Source organism: Anopheles cruzii, chromosome X (genome assembly GCF_943734635.1).
Source record: "Anopheles cruzii chromosome X, idAnoCruzAS_RS32_06, whole genome shotgun sequence".
Taxonomy (NCBI): Eukaryota; Metazoa; Arthropoda; class Insecta; order Diptera; family Culicidae; genus Anopheles; species Anopheles cruzii.
The window spans coordinates 9273346-9291612 of record NC_069143.1 but is presented as its reverse complement, the minus strand read 5'-3'; the positions used below and the strand labels follow the sequence as shown (position 1 = coordinate 9291612).

Here is an 18267-nt window from a genome sequence, read left to right as displayed (position 1 = left end):
CCTCTTCCTGTAGAGTATTTGACATCGCAATCAGGCTTCTCCCCAGGTCCATCGACAGCAGAGAATTTTGGTGTCCAAATCCAACTACATGGATCATGGTGGGTGATCAGGACGAGAATAGTTCAGGGATTGGATTCCAAAGATAGGGTAACCTAGGTGTTACATAGGCCAATAGACCAACAGAACATGAATGTAATAAGTGCCCATGCATGTGTGTGGGGGTGTGTGCGTGCGTGGATAGTGAGAAACGCGAATCTCGCCAAACCATAAATGGCAGCACCTTCTCCAGCAGCAGCAGCTGAGCCGCGCGTGTTGCGCTCTCTGTCTCACTGTGAGTGAGACGGAGAAGACCGTTTGTGAGCGTAAAAAATCTCATCTCCGAGTGCAAATCAGTGGTGTAGAGTGGTAAACCTTTTTTTTTTCACCGAGAGGAAGACGGCTAGAGAGACATTGGTGTGTGCCGCCACCGCCGATTGGTGGTGGTGATGTGTGGCGAATTAGAGGGATTGGGGGGTGTACTGTGGGGCAGTAAAAAATGAAATGGAATGAGTTTTTAGGAGCTGCAATCAAACTATAGCGAGGTGTGCGAGCGAGCGAGCCAGCCAGCCACACGGCGGGAGGGAATGATTGTGTGGTGGCGAATATTCCAAGCCTTCCAGTTCTGAGGGGCTTCTGACCGTACCGCAGTTTCTTTAATCCCTTTTTTCGCGAATTCTTGCGCTGGCGGTGACTTTAATTGATTGGGCTTGGGGCCCAATGTATGATCTCCTTTCACAACAAAGCTCCAAGGTGCTGCCTCCGAGATACACTGTGAATTCCGGTTTTGATGTCTAGATCTCAGATCTTGGGGTTTTATTCTTGGGTCAGTGGGTCATACACGGTTTACAACTCATTCCGAGGGATGATTGTGCATGTATGTGCGCCCAGTGACCATAGTGACCAATGTGATATCGGCTCTTGACAACGCGTGCCCCGTATCTTGCAGTCTCGTCGGTTGTCGCTAGTTCGCGAGTAGCAGCAACCCGACCAACGTAAGCGAAGAGCAGGATCGTGGATTGTTGTGTGGCGGATTGCCAACAGTGTGCCCCCGGTGTGTGTGTGTGTGTGTGTTCGTTTTTTGGGTGCTGTGTGTATGTGTGGATAAGGCTGGCAACTAGCGAAAAGCAGCGCAAAACAGAGCGGAGGGGGCACGACGACGGCGTTCCCCATTTTCCGGCTCGCTCAATGAAGAACAAGCAGCAACAGCAGACACCAAAGAAGCAGAAGAAGCAGCAACAGGATCATCAGAGTAAGTCCAGTACAACTGCCGGCCCCATCACTAACCGTCACTATCAGCAACATCATCAACATCATCAACTTCAGCAACTGCTGCCGTCGCAACAGCAGCCGCAACAGCAGCCGCAGCAACAACAACAACAACAACAACAACAGTCACAACCTAATCAACAGCAGCAGCAGCAGCCGGCGCAGCTCCAGCAAAAGAAAAATCTCGATACCATGTTGAGCTCGTCCTATTACATTTACGTGAGTACCGTGAGTACACAGAAGCGCCAGATTCGAGGGAAAGGTATTATATCATCTGATAGGGAGAGCCAGTGCGGCCAATCCTAGACACACACACACACACGGCGAAAGCCGTCTGCCATCACTACTACTACTACTAGTACTACTAGCACTAGAGTGACTGTCTTCGCGTGCGTTCTATTTATAATAGCCCCATGTTCGCCCCTCTCTGAGTTTCTGGCGCCTGGCTGCAGGATTTCTCTCTCTCCCTCTCTGTCCCTCTCTCGCTCGCTCGCATCGATCTGATTGGTCCACCAACCATACCATCCGTCCGTCCGTTCCGTTCCGTTCCGTTCCGTCCGTCAATGACCGTAAACACAAACACAGCCGCGGAGCGCGGAAAATGCACCCGACAAAGTTACGATAACGCGATCTCACGCCGATGATCCGCGGGGTGGGTGGGTGGGTGTGGGTGCCCAACATCAGACATCCCAGGGTCTGTGTGTGGCCGCCCACCAGCACGGTTGCTATTGTTTGTGAGATCATCTACAATGAAGATGCGCGATGCGCAATAAAATAATAGGGTGAAAATATGTCGCCCAAGGAAGATGCTTCCCATTTAAATCGCTCTCTCTCTCTCTCTCTCTCTGTGCACTCTTTTGGGTTCCTTTTTCCTCCGATTGGGTCCCGCCGCCGATGGGCCGAAAATAGTATTGCACCGCCACAGCTGGAATAATCGAATCGAATTCTGGTGGGAGTCGCCGCCGAGCAGCAAACACCCGGTTCAGGACGCGACGCCACGATGCTCTTTGGACCCGGGGGGGGGGGGGGCGGTGGCTGATCGATGTTGTGCGAACATTGGTTTTTTTTACATGTTTTACATCGGTTTGCAGCGAAACAGGGAGAGAGATTCGACAAAGAAGCGTTGCAATCACGGAAAGCGGCCGGTCGAGCCGGTGGATGCGCTCTGATTATCTCATGGCTTGGATGGAATCTGCCCGTTTTTTTGCCTAGTTTCCACCATCATACTAAGTTGTGTATTAAGATTTTGTTTTTCGCTATATTGGTACACCCTTCATATGAACGTATGTGAAGTTTCATTTCATTGAACGCTAGTACGACCACGTTTAAACTCAGAAACTTCCTTTTCAATTCCGTTAATTAAAGGCGAATAGTTTTTCTACCCTTTCAACATTCGTTCATAATTCTTCTTTGCTTTTAAACCTTTCAAAAATAAAAATTAAATCACTGCACGATACTTGATTTTTCCATTGCAAAAAATACTGTGACACGTCGATACTAAATGGCTAATAAATGGCGTAAAAAAATAAAATAAAGTGACCGATTGAAATGAAACTTCACATTCACGTTCATATGAAGAGTGTACCAATATAGCCAAAAATAAATTAGGCTCGTAGCAGCGCTCTCTGGTGTCGAGCCGCAAAACTTAACACACAACCTCTAGTACCTAGTTGTGAGAGGTCTGTGGGGTCTGTTGCGGCGCGATAGGACGCCCGAGATAGACACGGCGCAACGAACGGCAACGAAGAAATAGACGACGACGACGACCGCCTACTCACCGCGTTTCGCACATCGTACAGTACTCGACCGCGCGTATGTGTGCATGAGCATGAGAGAGAGAAATTGCGTGTGATCCAATTGGGGATACGCTGTACGGTTTTTGCTGTGCTCCGAGTGGAGGTAATCTTTGAACCGATCGAGCACCATTCAGCCACTTATGTTGCATGCTGGTGGCCGGCCCGAGAGAGAGATGAGATGAGCGGTGAGATGAGCGGTGCGGTGAGAAGCGTCCTTCTCTAGCCGCGCTACTAAACAAAGTACGCCTTTGCAAAGAAGGCGTAATCTACTAAACCGGGCTGAGAGAGAGGGAAAGAGAGTGAAAGGAGTGTGGTGAGTATAGCCGCCGTTCAATATGCTGCCCGTGAGGTGGTGAGGTGAGCGCCCAGCTGCCTGCATCCGAAAACGGCGATGGCGGGCGGGGGGCTGGTTGAGAGTGAACCATTATCGGAAGAAGAAAACGAGATGATGTGCACACCTCATCCTCGATTGGCCGCCCCGTTTTAGAGCCTGGGTGAGCCCGAAAATGGCGGCCGCTGCTGACGCTGGCGGGGCGAGTGTCGTTGTTGCGGTTTTTCTGTTTACCTTTTCGTCGGAAACCGTTCGTGTGATCCTTGTGTTATGCCGAAAAAGAAGCAAATCACAAGATAATGCACCTAGTTGTACTTTTTACAACAACGCCCCGCCTGCTAACGGGAGTAAAGCACCAATCGTCCGGCATTCCTTTACCTTTTTGGAGCATAAGAAGCATATTTTCACCATCTTTTCTGCAACGTCTTCGATGGAACGTTTTGTGTTTGTCTCAATTATGTTGAGCGTTCTTCTTCCAGAGCGACAGAATACCAGTACCTTTGTGCCCAGGTGTTGTTTGCACGCGTACAGAGCAAGTGACTTCGTGGCTTCGTGGCTCTCCATCTGCCAAAACGTCAAAACAGTAGAGCGCTTGTCTGACGCGCGCGTTGCTATACCCCCGCCACCTAATGAGGTTTCGTTATCTTGGTCCGCTTTTTTCAGTCAAGTGCACATCGACGACAACACAGAAGTCAGAAATCGATTTGACAAGTGGCCACCACATCCCTTAATCATGTTTCTTGATTTGTATTCATTATATTTGGGTGAACACGGAACTCTCTCTCTCGTATCGTACGCGGTGTGTGTTCAAAAAGTTCTTATAATTTTGTATTTACGCGTCATGTCATTGATGACTGTCACTTAAGTTCGGCCCTTTTGAGTCAATTTTTGGAGGCAGCTGTTTTTTGCTTGGACGTGTTTTGGCTCATCATCGATTTTTGGCTACACCAAAAACTGGATGGCAAAGAATATGTAATCAATAATTTGTGTGTGAAAAACGAGTGTGTAAAAGCACGGACGTTTGTTTGTTTGTTTGTTTGTTTAGTGTATTATAGAGACTTTGAGTTGCAATAGCTTAACATTCGTCTCTTTTTATATACTAAACTAAGTACTATTAAACATAAATATATTTTACTCTAATTTCACTTTATTTAAGTTAAATTCAACTTACTTTAGATTAATTCAAGTGAATCTAGTTTCATTTGAGTGTGAAATTGTGTAGTAAATTTCAATTTTCTACTGAATAGTATTGTAGCACAATATAATATTTTTCTAATTTAATCCAACTCGGTTGAATCAGTTAAAAACTGATTCAATTTAATTAAATCTAATTTTATTTATTTATTTTGATGTAATTTAATATAAAACATATAATATAGTAATAATAATAATCAAGATAATAATAATAATGGTGATAATAAGAATAGTAAAAATAATACTTTCTAATATAATTTAATATTTTATCATATGATACCCAATAATAGAAGTTGAATTAGAATGGATTAATCTAATTCAACTTAATCAAAATTACGTTAGTCCTATTTAATTTCCTTCAACTTTGCTGCCGGTCGTTCTTCGGATCGGGATCCTGGCCGCTTTCCCAATATTTCGGCGCGAAGTTCGGTTCTTTCCTGTTCTTTTTCTTGTTTCCAGGAAAACTCAAATTATCGCTTCGTGGTCAATTACTTTTGGAGTAGACAAAAATCGACGATGAGCCAGAACACGTCCCCAAGCAAAGCAGTCGTCAAAAACTGTGACATAACATAAATACAACAAATTATCAGAACTTTTTGAACCCCCCTTCGTCGTAATAATAAGACACACTGCTCGCACACACTAAGGGAGATGCTCGCTGCTGTGTCGCCGCGCGTGTTCCGAAGAATTCGCAATCAAAATCGGCCTGCTTTTTGCTTCATTTTTTCGCACTTCGCGGTTAGTCCGCGTTCTCGGGGAGTGTACGACCGACGTACAGTACTCCTTGCAGAGAGCCCGAGAGAGAGAGAGAGAGAGGAATTGGTGAATCCACCACCCCATAAACTCTGGCCGGGAACCGCGAAACCGCGATGGATCAGAAACCTGACAGAGGTTCTCTGATTCTCGAAAGAAAGAGAACGATGAGAGCGGCAAGCGGGAGGCAAACAATCGGCGGGCGTTTGCGACGCACAAACAAAAAAAAACGCAAGCAAAAAAAAAAAAAACAACGCCAAAAGGAGTGCGTCACCACCAGCGGGCGGTGGCGATAAAACAGGAAGGCGCAATCGACGCGCCGCATTTTTACCTGCCAAGAAATCCGACGCTCGGCGGCGGCGGCGGCGTATCGTTTTGTTGCTCATTTTCCTCCTCAGTATCCCTTTACCCTGTTTCTCCCACTGCCCTCCCACCGCCCCCGAGCCTCTCTTTCTCGGGCGGGCTGGCGGGCGAGCGAGCTTCCTCAAAACCGAGATTGCGTTGTGTCGCGTGCGGCGAGGCGAAACACAGGGTGGTTATTTTGCCTGCTCTCTGCCTGCCCCCCATTACCTGTAGCCTTCTAGCTAGCCCCCCCCCCTTGGGGCAGTATCCCCAATCCCCTCTATCTTTCTCTCTTTGTCTCTCGCTGACGGAGGAGGTTTTCAAAGGCCGCGCAATCGTTTATGTTCGAGGCGATGGCGCGCCGCGGGTTGCTTCTACGGTTCCGACGACTTCGGGGCGGTGGTGCGCCTTTTGCACACCCTCCCCTTTCTCCCTCTTTCTCGCTCTGTTTCTTCCCCTCCCGCTTGCTCCCTTGCTACTAACTTTGAATTACACTGAATGCCTAAGCTTCTCCACGACAAGAGGCGCGCGCGAGGCAGGCTGGCGGCGGCGCGCTCAGGGTCGACGCAACAACGCGCGACGACGGCGGCGGCCGAAAGGTGGTCGCCATTTTGAATTGCTGTCCCCTGGAACACACACACACACACTTTGCACGCCGTTTTTCGAAATTGCCCTTTTTTTGCACCGCACGGGCTATCACCGGGGTGCTAGCTCCTTGCTGGGGGTGATGGTTCGGGGGGAGGGGGGGATCTCGGGATCCACCACCACCACCACCCCACCACCATCAACAGGTCTGGTGGCCCGTGGTGGTTTTTGCGCCTCCTCAACAAAACGCAGTTTGAAGATTTCCTTTTTTATATTATTGTAGAGAAGAAGCGCGGTGCCACCGACCACCGACCGCCAGACCGACCGATTGCGTGCCGCTTACGCAATTGCAATTGAGCACACAGACGCGGCCGCCGCACATCGATGTCTTGCGTCACCACATGCCGAGGCGGCCGGGAGGACAGTGTGCCTTCTTGGTGACGTTGCAAAAGGGATGAACACGAGAGAGCTAGAGAGTGCGCCCTTTTATCATCGGGGTTGTGGGTGGGTGGGTGGTGGTGATAGGGGGCGTGCTGGGTACACTATCCTCCTCCTTCTCGTCCTCCTCGTCCTCACGACGACGGACGGCTGACCGGTGCCCGGTGACAGCGGCAACGGGCAGCAGCTCGTCAACTCTTGATTATTTTTAAAGGACGTAGTGTGGGAGGCGGTTGGTAGGGGGGCGGTTGAGAAAACGGAATGCGGTAGTGGTGGGGCTCCCGCACAACACACCCCTTCAGAGCAAATACACAAACGTCAACACGGGGCGATACGGGGCCACAGACCCAGAAGGCCCCCGCCGGGGGGTTGAAAGTTGTGCATTCGGCGAGAGGTGTGCCTATGTGTGTGTGTGTGTGAGAGAGAGAAAAATGGGCAAGGTGTAGAGTATAAATGTAGAGTTGAAACTCTCCGAGGATCTGTGTGATGTACACAAAAATCGGGCTTCAACTCGCCCCGTGGGTCCCAGGTCTCTCTCTCTCTCTCTCTCTCTCTCCCTGAGAGTGAGAGTGATATGCAACGGAGAGCTGGTTGTGGCATAAAGAATCATGTGGGGGGGGCTCCAACAAGGGGAGCAGGGGAGGGTTGATGGTTGTTGACGCTGGCTTCGGTGTTTCGGTTTATTTCATCCGCGAATGTTGTGTGAGAGAAGAAGAAATAAAAAATAAAACCCGGTCGGATAAAACCCAAAACGCCTTGTGGTGGGGAGCGAAGGGTTGTTAATTTGGGGAGGGAGGGGCTCCGTGAACTTCAGGTACACACGAGAGAATAACTGCAGCGGAGAAAAGGAGATCATGTTCCACGCATCATTCTTTCCGAATCGAAGGTAACCCCCCCCCCCCCCCCCACGTACTTGCTTACGGATGGGAAGGAAAGATAAATAGAAGAGAGAGAGTGATAGGGGGTGGGGGGGGGGTTGAAAGCGTGAGAAGCTTATATAGTGAATCAAACCCCCGGGGTGCATACCGCCGGCCGCGTTGTTGCCCCACTATACAGCAAAGGCTCGTCCCTAGGTTCATGCTCTCTCTCTCTCTCTCTCTCTCGCAGTAACGTTTTTTTTCTCTTTTCTCATTCTCTCCCTCTCTCTATATATAAATACATGTATATATATGCCTATATACATACAAACATGTATATGCTACGTTCAATCCCGCCAATGTGTGTGGGGGACGCTGTGCGTTGGTGTGCTAACATCCTGGAACATCCTTTTCGTCCGTCACTCACAAAGTCTCGTCCGAAGCACACCATCCAGCGCCAGAGACCAAACGGCTTCGTGTAGCGGTTGTTTCTATGTGCCCAAAAACAGGGAACGAACGCGAGAAGAACTCTGCGAGAAGCAAACCGCGTTGAATGATAGAGGCAAAAATGGAGCAAAAAATGCCTCCAAAAGGAACAACATGAAAAAGAAAGAAAAAAAAAACAAGAAAACGAGAACGAGCAAAACAGAGCAAGAATGAAAAAGAGAGGAACTGATAACAACATGTGTCGAGGGCGACGTGAGCCAAAGCAACAATCAAATCAAACAAATCTCCTCTTACAGGGTGCCTCATCATGCCACCCATACTATTTAAATGTTGAGAATAACTGCGCTTCGTGTCAGTCGATTTTGACAAATTAGCCAGATTTTGTGAAACTTCAGTCATGGATCCATTTACGGTAGAACAGTAGAACAGTTGTCTATTACCGAAATGTTGTCAAATGCAATGAAAAGTGTCCCCAAAAAAGACCGCATTGTGTGTGGCCGGTATGGACGTGTATTCTGGGTAAATAAACGGCATTTTTTACCTCAAATAAATTTTGTTCATTTGTCAAAATCGACCGACAAATAGTGGACATTTTTGAGTCACCGTTTTTAGTTCGAAGACTATTTTGTGTGTGTCAAAACAACAACAAAACAACCTCTTTACCCGGCTAGCTGGCTGGCTGGCTACTACAGCCGCCAAGCCTGGTCCTGGATTAGAGGTACTCGGGCCTAGTATAGGTAGTCGATAAGCTAGTCCAATCCACAGTCCTCTGGATGATCGGCTCCCGAGCGTGTGGTGATCGCTATGTGGTAGACGATAGAAGGATTTGAATGTTTGCTCTTGGTAAGAGCTTGTAATACACCACACCTTTCTGGTCCCAGCCGAAAGCGCCCTTTTTTGGAGTCCTCCAACGCTCTTGGCTTGTTAAACCAAAATCGCCGCTTACGGTACTGCGATCTTCCAATGCCTGCGATTACCAACTGCGTGAAGGACTAAATTGACAGCTCATTGAGCGTTCTCATCATTTTAACTTGTCTGTTTTCAACTTTTGGACCTTCTATCATATGCGACCTTTGGAATTCAACGAAATTGTATCATTTTTTCAATCATTCAATAAAGGAAACCCTGTGCATCTTATGGGACCTCGATGGGCCTGCTGCATTTCCTCTGCAGGATCAGTTTCAGTTTTCTACTATCCCCCCCACCCCCGGGGTTTCTTAGTCGCGGCAAAGTTTAGAGTACAAGATTTGCGTGGGCCCAATCTGTGCATCGCCGCCGCCACCCGCGCCCGCGCTGCCCCTATCTAATCTAGTCCACTGTCTCGTGGTTTGTTCCGATGGCAAAGGCACGGTCGTCGGTTCGCGTTCCGGTTTCTCCGCGCGGCGGTGGTGGTGGTGGTGCGTGTCGCTCTCGGTCACCGGTTTCCTCTGCGGCGTGGTCGTGTTACGCGACGTTGCTATGGCCAGACCGTCGTCGCCGCCGTCGCCGCACGCTACTGCTGCTGCCTATATTGGTCTGTTTAACGCACACTATGTTAGGTAGAGCGTGTATCCGCACGCGTGTGAGTGTGTGTGTGTGCGGGCGACAATATGGTTTGCTGCGTGTGTGTGTGTGCAGGAGCAAAGCTCTAGTCCGAGCAGTCAATTTGCTCCTTGTGTCAGAGCCGTGCCCCTGTGTGTGAGTGCGCAAATGGCGGCTTGGAGTGTGCCGCGCGAGCAAACGGTGGTTAAAATAAAGTAGCCAATTGGTCAGGAGACTGGTGGGAAGCGGGTGTGTGAGGGGCACACTTGGGAGAGCAAATCGCCGCCGCGAGTTCTGAGTGCGCGATGAGACCCGATATAGTTGATATAGAGACACACCACACACACCGCACACTTGGCGGTGCAGTTTCGTAGCACGCCATTATGTTTCGCTCGCTACATCTGCCGCTCCATACTCGGTGTCGTCGTCGTCGTCGGGCTACGTATAGTGGGCGCTACCTACCACAAAGATGGTGGTGACGTTGGGTTGCTGACATTTCGCCGCGAGAGAGAGGAGGGGCTCAATACAAACTCACCTCACCTCAACTGGCCGCTGTTAGTATAGTGAATAGTGTGTCCTGTGCAAGGAAAAAACCTCCCACACCCCCCCCGCCGAGTGTAAGTGTCTTGCGCGCTAGAGAGCCAACTCCTTTCGCACGATGTGGAAAGCGCCGCGCGATAGCGGTGACCGAAGGCGATGACATGGCGGCCGCGCAGAGAGTGATACAGAAGATATCGATAATAGGGCGGCGAAGTTATCTGTGTCGGTGTCTCGTGTGTGTGTGTGTGTAGTTCTCATACGGAACCACGAGAGTGGTCACCACTCTGCTGGACTGGACTAGACACTGGACACGAACTTGCGCGGACCCCGCAACACGTATTATGGTGGTGCGTGGCCATGTCTCTCTGACGCCCTGTGACCGTATCTTCCCGTCCCGTCACCGGGCTCAATCGAACCGCGGGCCTCTGAACTTCGCCGTCGTGGTTCCTTCGTAGTTGCCTCTGTGCAAGCCTGGCTGGTGTCTGAGTGTGCGTGCTGCTCCGCGATTGCATTGTGATACGAGTGGAGTCACACACTCACACACACATTTATATATACATTTAAATATATATGTATATATATATAAATATTATGTTTATAAATTCATATATATATATATATATATATATGTATATATATATAGACATACACATCGGAGGAATGTACAGTTCATTGAGACGTTCCGAAGCAAAGCAGGGCGCACGGTTGCCGATTCAGGAAATTCACGATCTCGGCAAAGACACAACGCAACGACGACACAATAGCAGGATGTGCGAGATGTGCTCTCCGTCATCGTCGTCGTCGTCGGGCTCGCACAATTAAACCAAACGGCGGCAACATCATCTCGTACAAGGAAACGGCAGCGGCGGTGGTCATCGTGTGTGTCGCAAACTGCCTCGATGCGTTGCCGCGGCGGTCACAGGCACGACGACGACGACGACGACAACTCGACCGGCGGCGGCGGCGCGGTCTTCTTCCCGGCGAGGGGAAACGATGCCGACCAAGCAAACGGCGGGGGCCACTGACCGGGGCCGCACTAGTGGCGGCGGAGGAATGCGTACCATACGCAAATTGGTTGTCCACGAGCAGCAGCAGCAGCAGGATCGACCGAAAAGAAAGCGTGGCGATGGCGGCCATATTGGTATTAATGTAGCGGTAGGTTTGATTTAATGCGCTCTTTCGTTATAATCTCTATCACTCACCTTCTCCCGCCACCGCCATTTTCGATTTCCGTTCACCGTAGGGGAGAGGTCCTGTGGCGCCTTGAAGTGCGCGCAAGATGTTTTTTGGCGTGCGTTGTCTCTCGACTCGGCTCGGTTCGGCTCGGCTCGTGTCTCGTTTTCGATTCGTATCCGGCGCAGCCCTGTCCCAATATTATCGCCCGCGCCGCGGTTAGATAATTTTATTAGTTTTTCCCATTCGTGCAGTACGTTTGAATCACCCGTACGAAGTATTGGCAACACGGGGGCGCGGTAAGATATGATGTAGTCACTGTTTGTGCGAGAATGCGTACCGTACGGAGAAGAGAGAGAGAGAGAGAGAGAGAGAGAGAGAGAGAGAGAGAGAGAGAGAGTCATACACGATACGACGAGAGAGTTCTTTACAAGCGCTGTGCAGAGCATCGCCATCAACCGAAGCAGCGACTGCAATGAGTGTCATGTTCTTAAAAGTAGCACTCCGGAAAAGAAAGATCCGATTTCTTCTTCCTCCTTCCTACTTCGAACCATAACCGATGGCTCCAAAACAATCATTGGGGTATGGGATGGGGTGATGGTCCAAGATTAAGCGACTAAGTGACTCACACGACGACTAGATGGTCCCACCAATCCATGCCAAGAATGGCCAACAAAATGGATTTATGGAGCAAAAACATTTATTGGGATTTCTGTGGGCAAAAAATAATGTTTTGATCAGTATAAATTATGGTTGTAATGTCTGCGTGAAGCTGGTTGGCAGAAGCAAGCAGTTCGACTTCGATAAAACCATCCGAAACTTCGCCATTCTCTCACAAAAAGACTTACCTAAACCAATCGCCCAATAAAAGGCCCAAAAAGACGAAGGTGTTCTTTCAAAAACGAAGGCCACCGAAAGGTCTTCAACTATCTCTGCCACTCTGGGACGTTTCTTGCGAACGCGCCTAGCGGGGGGGGATGTGGCAACGGGCAAAAGGAATGCCGGTTGCCACCTCCACCGTGCGCTGCGCACACAATCGACCATTTATAATTTTATAAATTTCTCTACATTCTGGTTGTGTGCCGATGTTGTGGTATCACTTGCAAACAGTATCCCTTCCTAACACTATCTTTCTCTTGTTCTCCCATTTTGCGCCCTTCGGACTCCACCCCCTCTGGATGTCTAGATGTCGGCCGGAACTCAGCTGCAGATGGCACCACAAACGACAATAGTACAACAAGTTGGCCAGGACCAAACGCACCACCATCCACATCACATGCAGCAGCAGCACTATAGCGGTGGCCAGCAGCAGCAGCAGCAACATTCGCAAGTAACCGCATCTCAGCAGACTTCCGCCGCCGCCGCAGCCCTGGCAGCCGCTGTTGGCAACCTCTCTACGGTAGCAACAACTTCGCTGACCGGCGGCGGAAGTGGTGGTGCGACTGGAAGTGGAAACGGGCCGCTGGTTGCAATCAACAGTTGCCCCCATCAGCAGCAGCAGCTGAACCAGCACCTGCATCACCATCCGCAGCAGCAGCAGCAGCAGCAGCTGCAACATCATCACCACCACCAGCACCATCATCATAACAACAATAAGGACCAGGACTCGAACATGAGCACTGGTTCGTCGCATAGTGATAAGGAACTAGAGGCGATCGCGGTAGCAACAGCTGCTGCCACAGCCGCTACCGCTACCTGCACCTGTGGCGTCGCCACAGCGCCCACGCCCGAGAAGGTGGCGCGAGTTCCAGCGGAGCGAAAGCGCAAGCGGAAAGCCCCCGACGATAATGGTGGGCCCGGCGGAGGAGGAGGAGGAGCAGCTGGTGGAGGAGTAGAAACAGCGGCGGGTATCGTCGATGCCCGCGGAGGAGGTGTTGGGGGGGCCGCGGGGGTTGGCGGCCATTTACGTGATAGTAGAGATAATGTTAAGGGCCCGCGGCTCTCTTTGCCGCTCAGTGATACTAAGATAAATGATTACTTTCCCAAACAACAACCACCGGCGGGCACGCTGCTCCGTGCGCATCCTGCTGTAACGGTTGCGACAACGGGGGCCGGTAGTGCGCAGCCGGCCGGAGGCCGAGGAGGGCCGACCAACTCCTCCTCGACCAGTACCGGCGGTGGAGCCGGTATAATAGGAGCAATAAACAATTCATCTGCGGTCGTCGTCGTCGACGGTGGTCAGACTAATCAGATCGTCAGCGGCAGCAGCAGCAGTACCACCGGCGGTGGTGGAAGTGGAGCGGCTGGTGGTGGTAACAGTCAATCGACTAAGAGCAGTAGTAGCTCACAGCTTGCTGGTGGCGGGGGCGGACCCTACCCAATGTACCCGCCGTCGTCGTCACCCCAGTCCCAACATCTTCCCGTGGTCGGGAGTAGTGCGGGAGGTGGTGGGTCCGGTGGTGTCAGTCCCACACCCCAGCAGCAGCAGCAGCAGCAGCAGGATCCATTTAGCCGACCACAGCGGCAACCGACATCGGTTAACGCTTCCGTGTTAGTTCCTCCTTCTTCATCCGCTGCCACGGCAGCGGCAGCAGCAGCGGCAGCAGCAGTTGCGGCGGCCGCCGCAGCCATGTCCGCCCTCACCCCAACTGCGTCATCGACCGGTACGTCGATACTGAACGCGTCGGCGGCGGCGACGGCGGCACTACCGGGCGTCGTTTCTGTCGTTTCCTCGGCACCTCAGCAAAAGACTAATTCGGCACAACCTGCCCAGCTACAAAAGCAACTACAACAGTCATTGTCACAGCAGCAGCAGCGTGAGCAGAAACAGTCAACGACGCACTCGACGGTGCAGCAACATTCTATTGCTGGGTCGCAAACGAACGGTGGCGGCGGCAGCGGCGGAGTGTCCGGAGCATCATCGGGGCAGTCTCAAATGACACTCCCAAATTCGTTACAGAAGCAGCAAACCGCGGTGGTGGTGGCGGCGGCGCAACAGACCGCGACCATCACCACTGGTGGCGGCGGCGGCGCCGGTGGCGGTATGCAGCAATCGTTACAAAACACCTCCCAGCACCACCCTTCCGGGCAGCAAAGTAAGAGCACTGGTGGCGGACTGGGGACGACTACCAAAAGCGGTATTCCCACGTCGTCGGCGGCTGCGACGGCGGTGGTGGTAGTGACTTCGTCGGCGGCCACCGTGATACCTAGCGGCGTTGCTGCTGCTGCTGCTGCTGCCGCCGCCGCCGCCGCTAACCACCACCTCAGCACTACTGGAGTGGGTAGCGAGGGAGGTGGCGGTGGTATCGTCCTTCCATTGTCCGGCAGCAGTAACATCAACCTGTTACTCAGTAGCAGTAGCAACAGCAGTAATAGCAATAACAGCAGCACCGGCAGCACCAGCAACGGGGCCGCCGCCGCCGCCGGGGATGGTACAGCAGGAGGAGGTACCGTTGGCGGAGGTGCCAGCAAAGCGTCCATCGCTTCGTCCCTCGCCGCCGGCGGAGGAGCGGCTGTGCTGGGTAGCGGGAACAGTTCCACCGGCGCAGCGCAAGTGCCGACGGCGGGATCACCGTCGACACTCTCCGCCCCGACGTCAGCGCCGGAGGCGGGGGGGACCGCCGGGGTTTCAGCGTCCGCGGCAGCATCGGCTTCGTCGCTGGTGACGACCGCCGTGGCGGCGGCGCCGCCACCGATCATGGCCACGAAGCAGGTGCAGACCGATCTGACGCAGGCGGACATTAGCGAACGGGAGCACGACTTCGATGCGAGTCGGACCCGTGTCGATGAGCTGGCGCGACTGTCGGACGAGCAGAAGTGTCAGATCAGCACACACCAAAAAGTGATCGAGCAGCACAAGAGCCACATCAACAAGTGCATCGAGGTGGTGAAAAAGCTGCTCAAGCAGAAGAGCAACATCGAGAAGAAGGAGGCGCGCCAGAAGTGCATGCAGAACCGGTTGCGGCTCGGCCAGTTTGTGACGCAGCGTGTCGGCGCCACCTTTCAGGAAAACTGGACCGACGGTTACGCATTTCAGGAGCTCGCAAAGTACGTGCCACTCGTTAATAAAAAAAAGCCCCCAAAAAAAGTGTGAATTAATTGTTTCCATTTTTCCACCGTAGGCGCCAGGAAGAGATAACGGCAGAGCGGGAGGAAATCGATCGGCAGAAAAAGCTGTTGATGAAGAAGCGCCCCACCAACAGCGAGGGTGGTCGGAAGCGCAACAACAACAACAGCGGCAACACCGCATCGTCGGCGTCCGCGTCGGCTACCGGCGGGGGAACTGCAACCGGTGCCGGTGGCGGTGGGATCGGTGGTAGCGCTAGCGGTGCGGGTGGGGCTTCCAGCGGTAGTAACGGTGGAGGCAGCGGCGGGGGCAGCAACGCAGGATCGACCGGGGGGTCGTCACTGCACAACGGCAACGACAGCACGTTCCTGAAGCCCGACCCGGTCGTCAGTAGCGGCTCGACCTTTACGCTCCAGGAGTACTACGAGTGCGACGAGATACTGAAGCTGCGCCAAAATGCGCTCAAAAAGGAGGATGCCGATCTGCAGCTGGAGATGGAAAAGCTGGAACGGGAGCGAAACTTACACATCAGAGAGCTTAAGCGGATACACAACGAGGATCAGGTGCGCGGAATCGAATCAGTGGGGTCGGCTTGGAGGGGGGGGGGGGATGGTATGAAGGATAAAGGAAGTATTGACACACTGTTTCACCGGACTCCGGTTTCGTTGGTTCATTTTTCCAGTCACGATTCAACAATCATCCCGTACTGAACGATCGGTACCTGCTGCTGATGCTGCTTGGTAAAGGAGGATTTTCCGAGGTGCACAAGGCGTTTGATCTTAAGGAGCAACGTTACGTCGCGTGCAAGGTGCATCAGCTGAACAAAGACTGGAAGGAGGATAAGAAAGCCAACTACATTAAGTGAGTGTGAGAGCCCGACCGAGCTTTCTTCCGTGGCCCTTAGCCGCCCGCTGTGTTTGTGACAGCCCGCCCGCTGCATCAACAGCCCCCAAAAGCCTGAGCAAATGTTTTCAAGTCGCGCTCTCTTTCTGCTTTCAGGCATGCGCTGAGAGAGTACAACATACACAAGGCTCTCGATCATCCACGTGTTGTGAAGCTGTACGACGTGTTCGAAATCGATGCGAACTCCTTCTGCACCGTGCTCGAGTACTGCGACGGACACGATCTGGACTTTTACCTGAAGCAGCACAAAACGATTCCTGAGAAGGAGGCGCGCTCGATCATCATGCAGGTGAGAAGTGCCCCTGCAGCAGTAGCAGCAGCTCTTCCGGGAAGCTGGTGGTTGGTTTGTTTTTTTTCGATGGTTTGCTAAGACCTTCCCCCCCCCCGCCTTCTCCTCCCGTTTTCTACAGGTTGTGTCGGCACTGAAGTATTTGAACGAGATCAAGCCCCCGATCATCCACTACGATCTGAAGCCGGGCAACATCCTGCTAACCGAGGGTAACGTGTGCGGTGAGATCAAAATTACCGACTTTGGTCTGTCGAAGGTGATGGACGAAGAAAACTATAATCCCGACCACGGTATGGATCTCACGTCACAAGGTGCTGGAACTTATTGGTGAGCGAACGAACGCAAATGCGGCTGAAAACTGTGCACGAACCTCTAACCCGAAAACGAGCGCGAAAAGAAGGCCCACCTTCTTGCCTTTCCTCTTCCTTTTTTGTGTTGTCTAAATGATGTGAATTTAATTCCCATTCCCTTTCGGTTTGTTTGCTTCACCGTGCGTGTCACGGGTGCTTTATAGGTACTTGCCACCGGAGTGCTTTGTTGTCGGCAAGAACCCACCGAAGATCTCCTCCAAGGTGGACGTTTGGAGCGTAGGCGTTATTTTTTACCAGTGTCTTTACGGGAAGAAGCCGTTTGGCCACAACCAGTCACAGGCCACCATACTCGAGGAGAACACGATCCTGAAGGCAACGGAGGTTCAATTTGCTAACAAACCGACCGTCTCGAACGAGGCAAAGGTAAGCGCCAGCTGTGCTGCGGTCTCTCGCTTATACACAACCTAAGCTTCTTCTCTGTTAGATTTGAGATTGAAATAGAGAGCGAGAAACGATGTTTCCTAACATTCTTTTTCTAATTTGCCTTCCTTTCCTCCTTCACAGAGCTTTATCCGCGGATGCCTCGCGTATCGGAAAGAGGATCGCATGGATGTGTTCGCACTGGCGAAACATGAGTATCTGCAGCCGCCAATATCGAAGCATAATCGGTCGTCGAACCAGCAAAATCAGCACGTTGGAGGTAACGTGACCAGCAATAGTGGGCCCGGCGGGGGCGTTGGTGGCGGCGGCGGTGGCGGTGGTGGGGGCGGTGGTTCAGGTGGATCAGGCGGTGCCGGTGGCAACCCGGGAGGCCAGCAAACCTCTTTCTCCACCGGCATGTTCGGCAACATGAACCAATCGAGCTCGTCTTAGCTGTTTTTTCGCAACTACACCAAGCGAAGCAGCGTCGTCATCCCTGTGGTGCCCACTTTCCCTCTCGTAAGCCCCGCATTACTCGCTCTTAACACGCCAACGATCAGTTCGTCCTCCTCGCCCATCTTTGATTCCACGATAGCCGCCCTATCTCTGACGCCCGCTGCAGCGCAGCAAGCTACACTTCCTCGTCGCTCATGGTTTTACGATGTACTAGCCGGAGCGAGCCTAATAGCGAACATAATATCACCACTACTACGACTACTACCAACACTACTGTGACTGTTGCAAGTGTAACTGATGATGCACACCCGGCCTCGGCAGGGATGCTGATTTGTACCTCGGGCGATGCTCAAGTGTGTGCGAAACCACCACGGTTTGTGGTGGCATCGGGAGTGTCGTTATGTGCGAAGCTGATCATCCTTGTTGCTATTTTTACTTCGTCGCACAGCGGCGGTGTGTTGAAAAGACAAAACGTAAGCATACAGCAGCAGCAACAGCACCCACAGCGTGAACAACACGTCAACAAGAAATGTCATGCGCTAGCAAACGTATCAGCAAAAGCAAAATTTCAATTCCAACAATCAACCGCTGTTCGTGCAT

General features: G+C 52.0%; 1 protein-coding gene across 1 annotated transcript; it reads left to right on the top strand.

Moving 5' to 3' along the window:
* Positions 1 to 1224: 1224 nt before the first annotated feature.
* On the top strand, positions 1225 to 17664 carry LOC128267086 (serine/threonine-protein kinase Warts). The gene is made up of 10 exons (XM_053003879.1): positions 1225 to 1524; positions 12469 to 12747; positions 12856 to 13476; positions 13630 to 15269; positions 15344 to 15851; positions 15971 to 16149; positions 16288 to 16480; positions 16602 to 16807; positions 16995 to 17214; positions 17356 to 17664. Exons 1-10 carry the CDS (start codon positions 1225 to 1227, stop codon positions 17662 to 17664), a joined length of 4455 nt encoding a protein of 1484 aa, XP_052859839.1.
* Positions 17665 to 18267: the final 603 nt, after the last annotated feature.

Bases quoted from the DNA above. Each gene is read 5' to 3' on its own strand.
- LOC128267086 (XM_053003879.1), top strand. From the start codon at position 1,225: ATGAAGAACAAGCAGCAACAGCAGACACCAAAGAAGCAGAAGAAGCAG. The intron at 15,852-15,970 runs GTGCGCGGAATC...TCATTTTTCCAG, and splicing joins GGATACACAACGAGGATCAG to TCACGATTCAACAATCATCC. The intron at 17,215-17,355 runs GTAAGCGCCAGC...CCTCCTTCACAG, and splicing joins CCGTCTCGAACGAGGCAAAG to AGCTTTATCCGCGGATGCCT.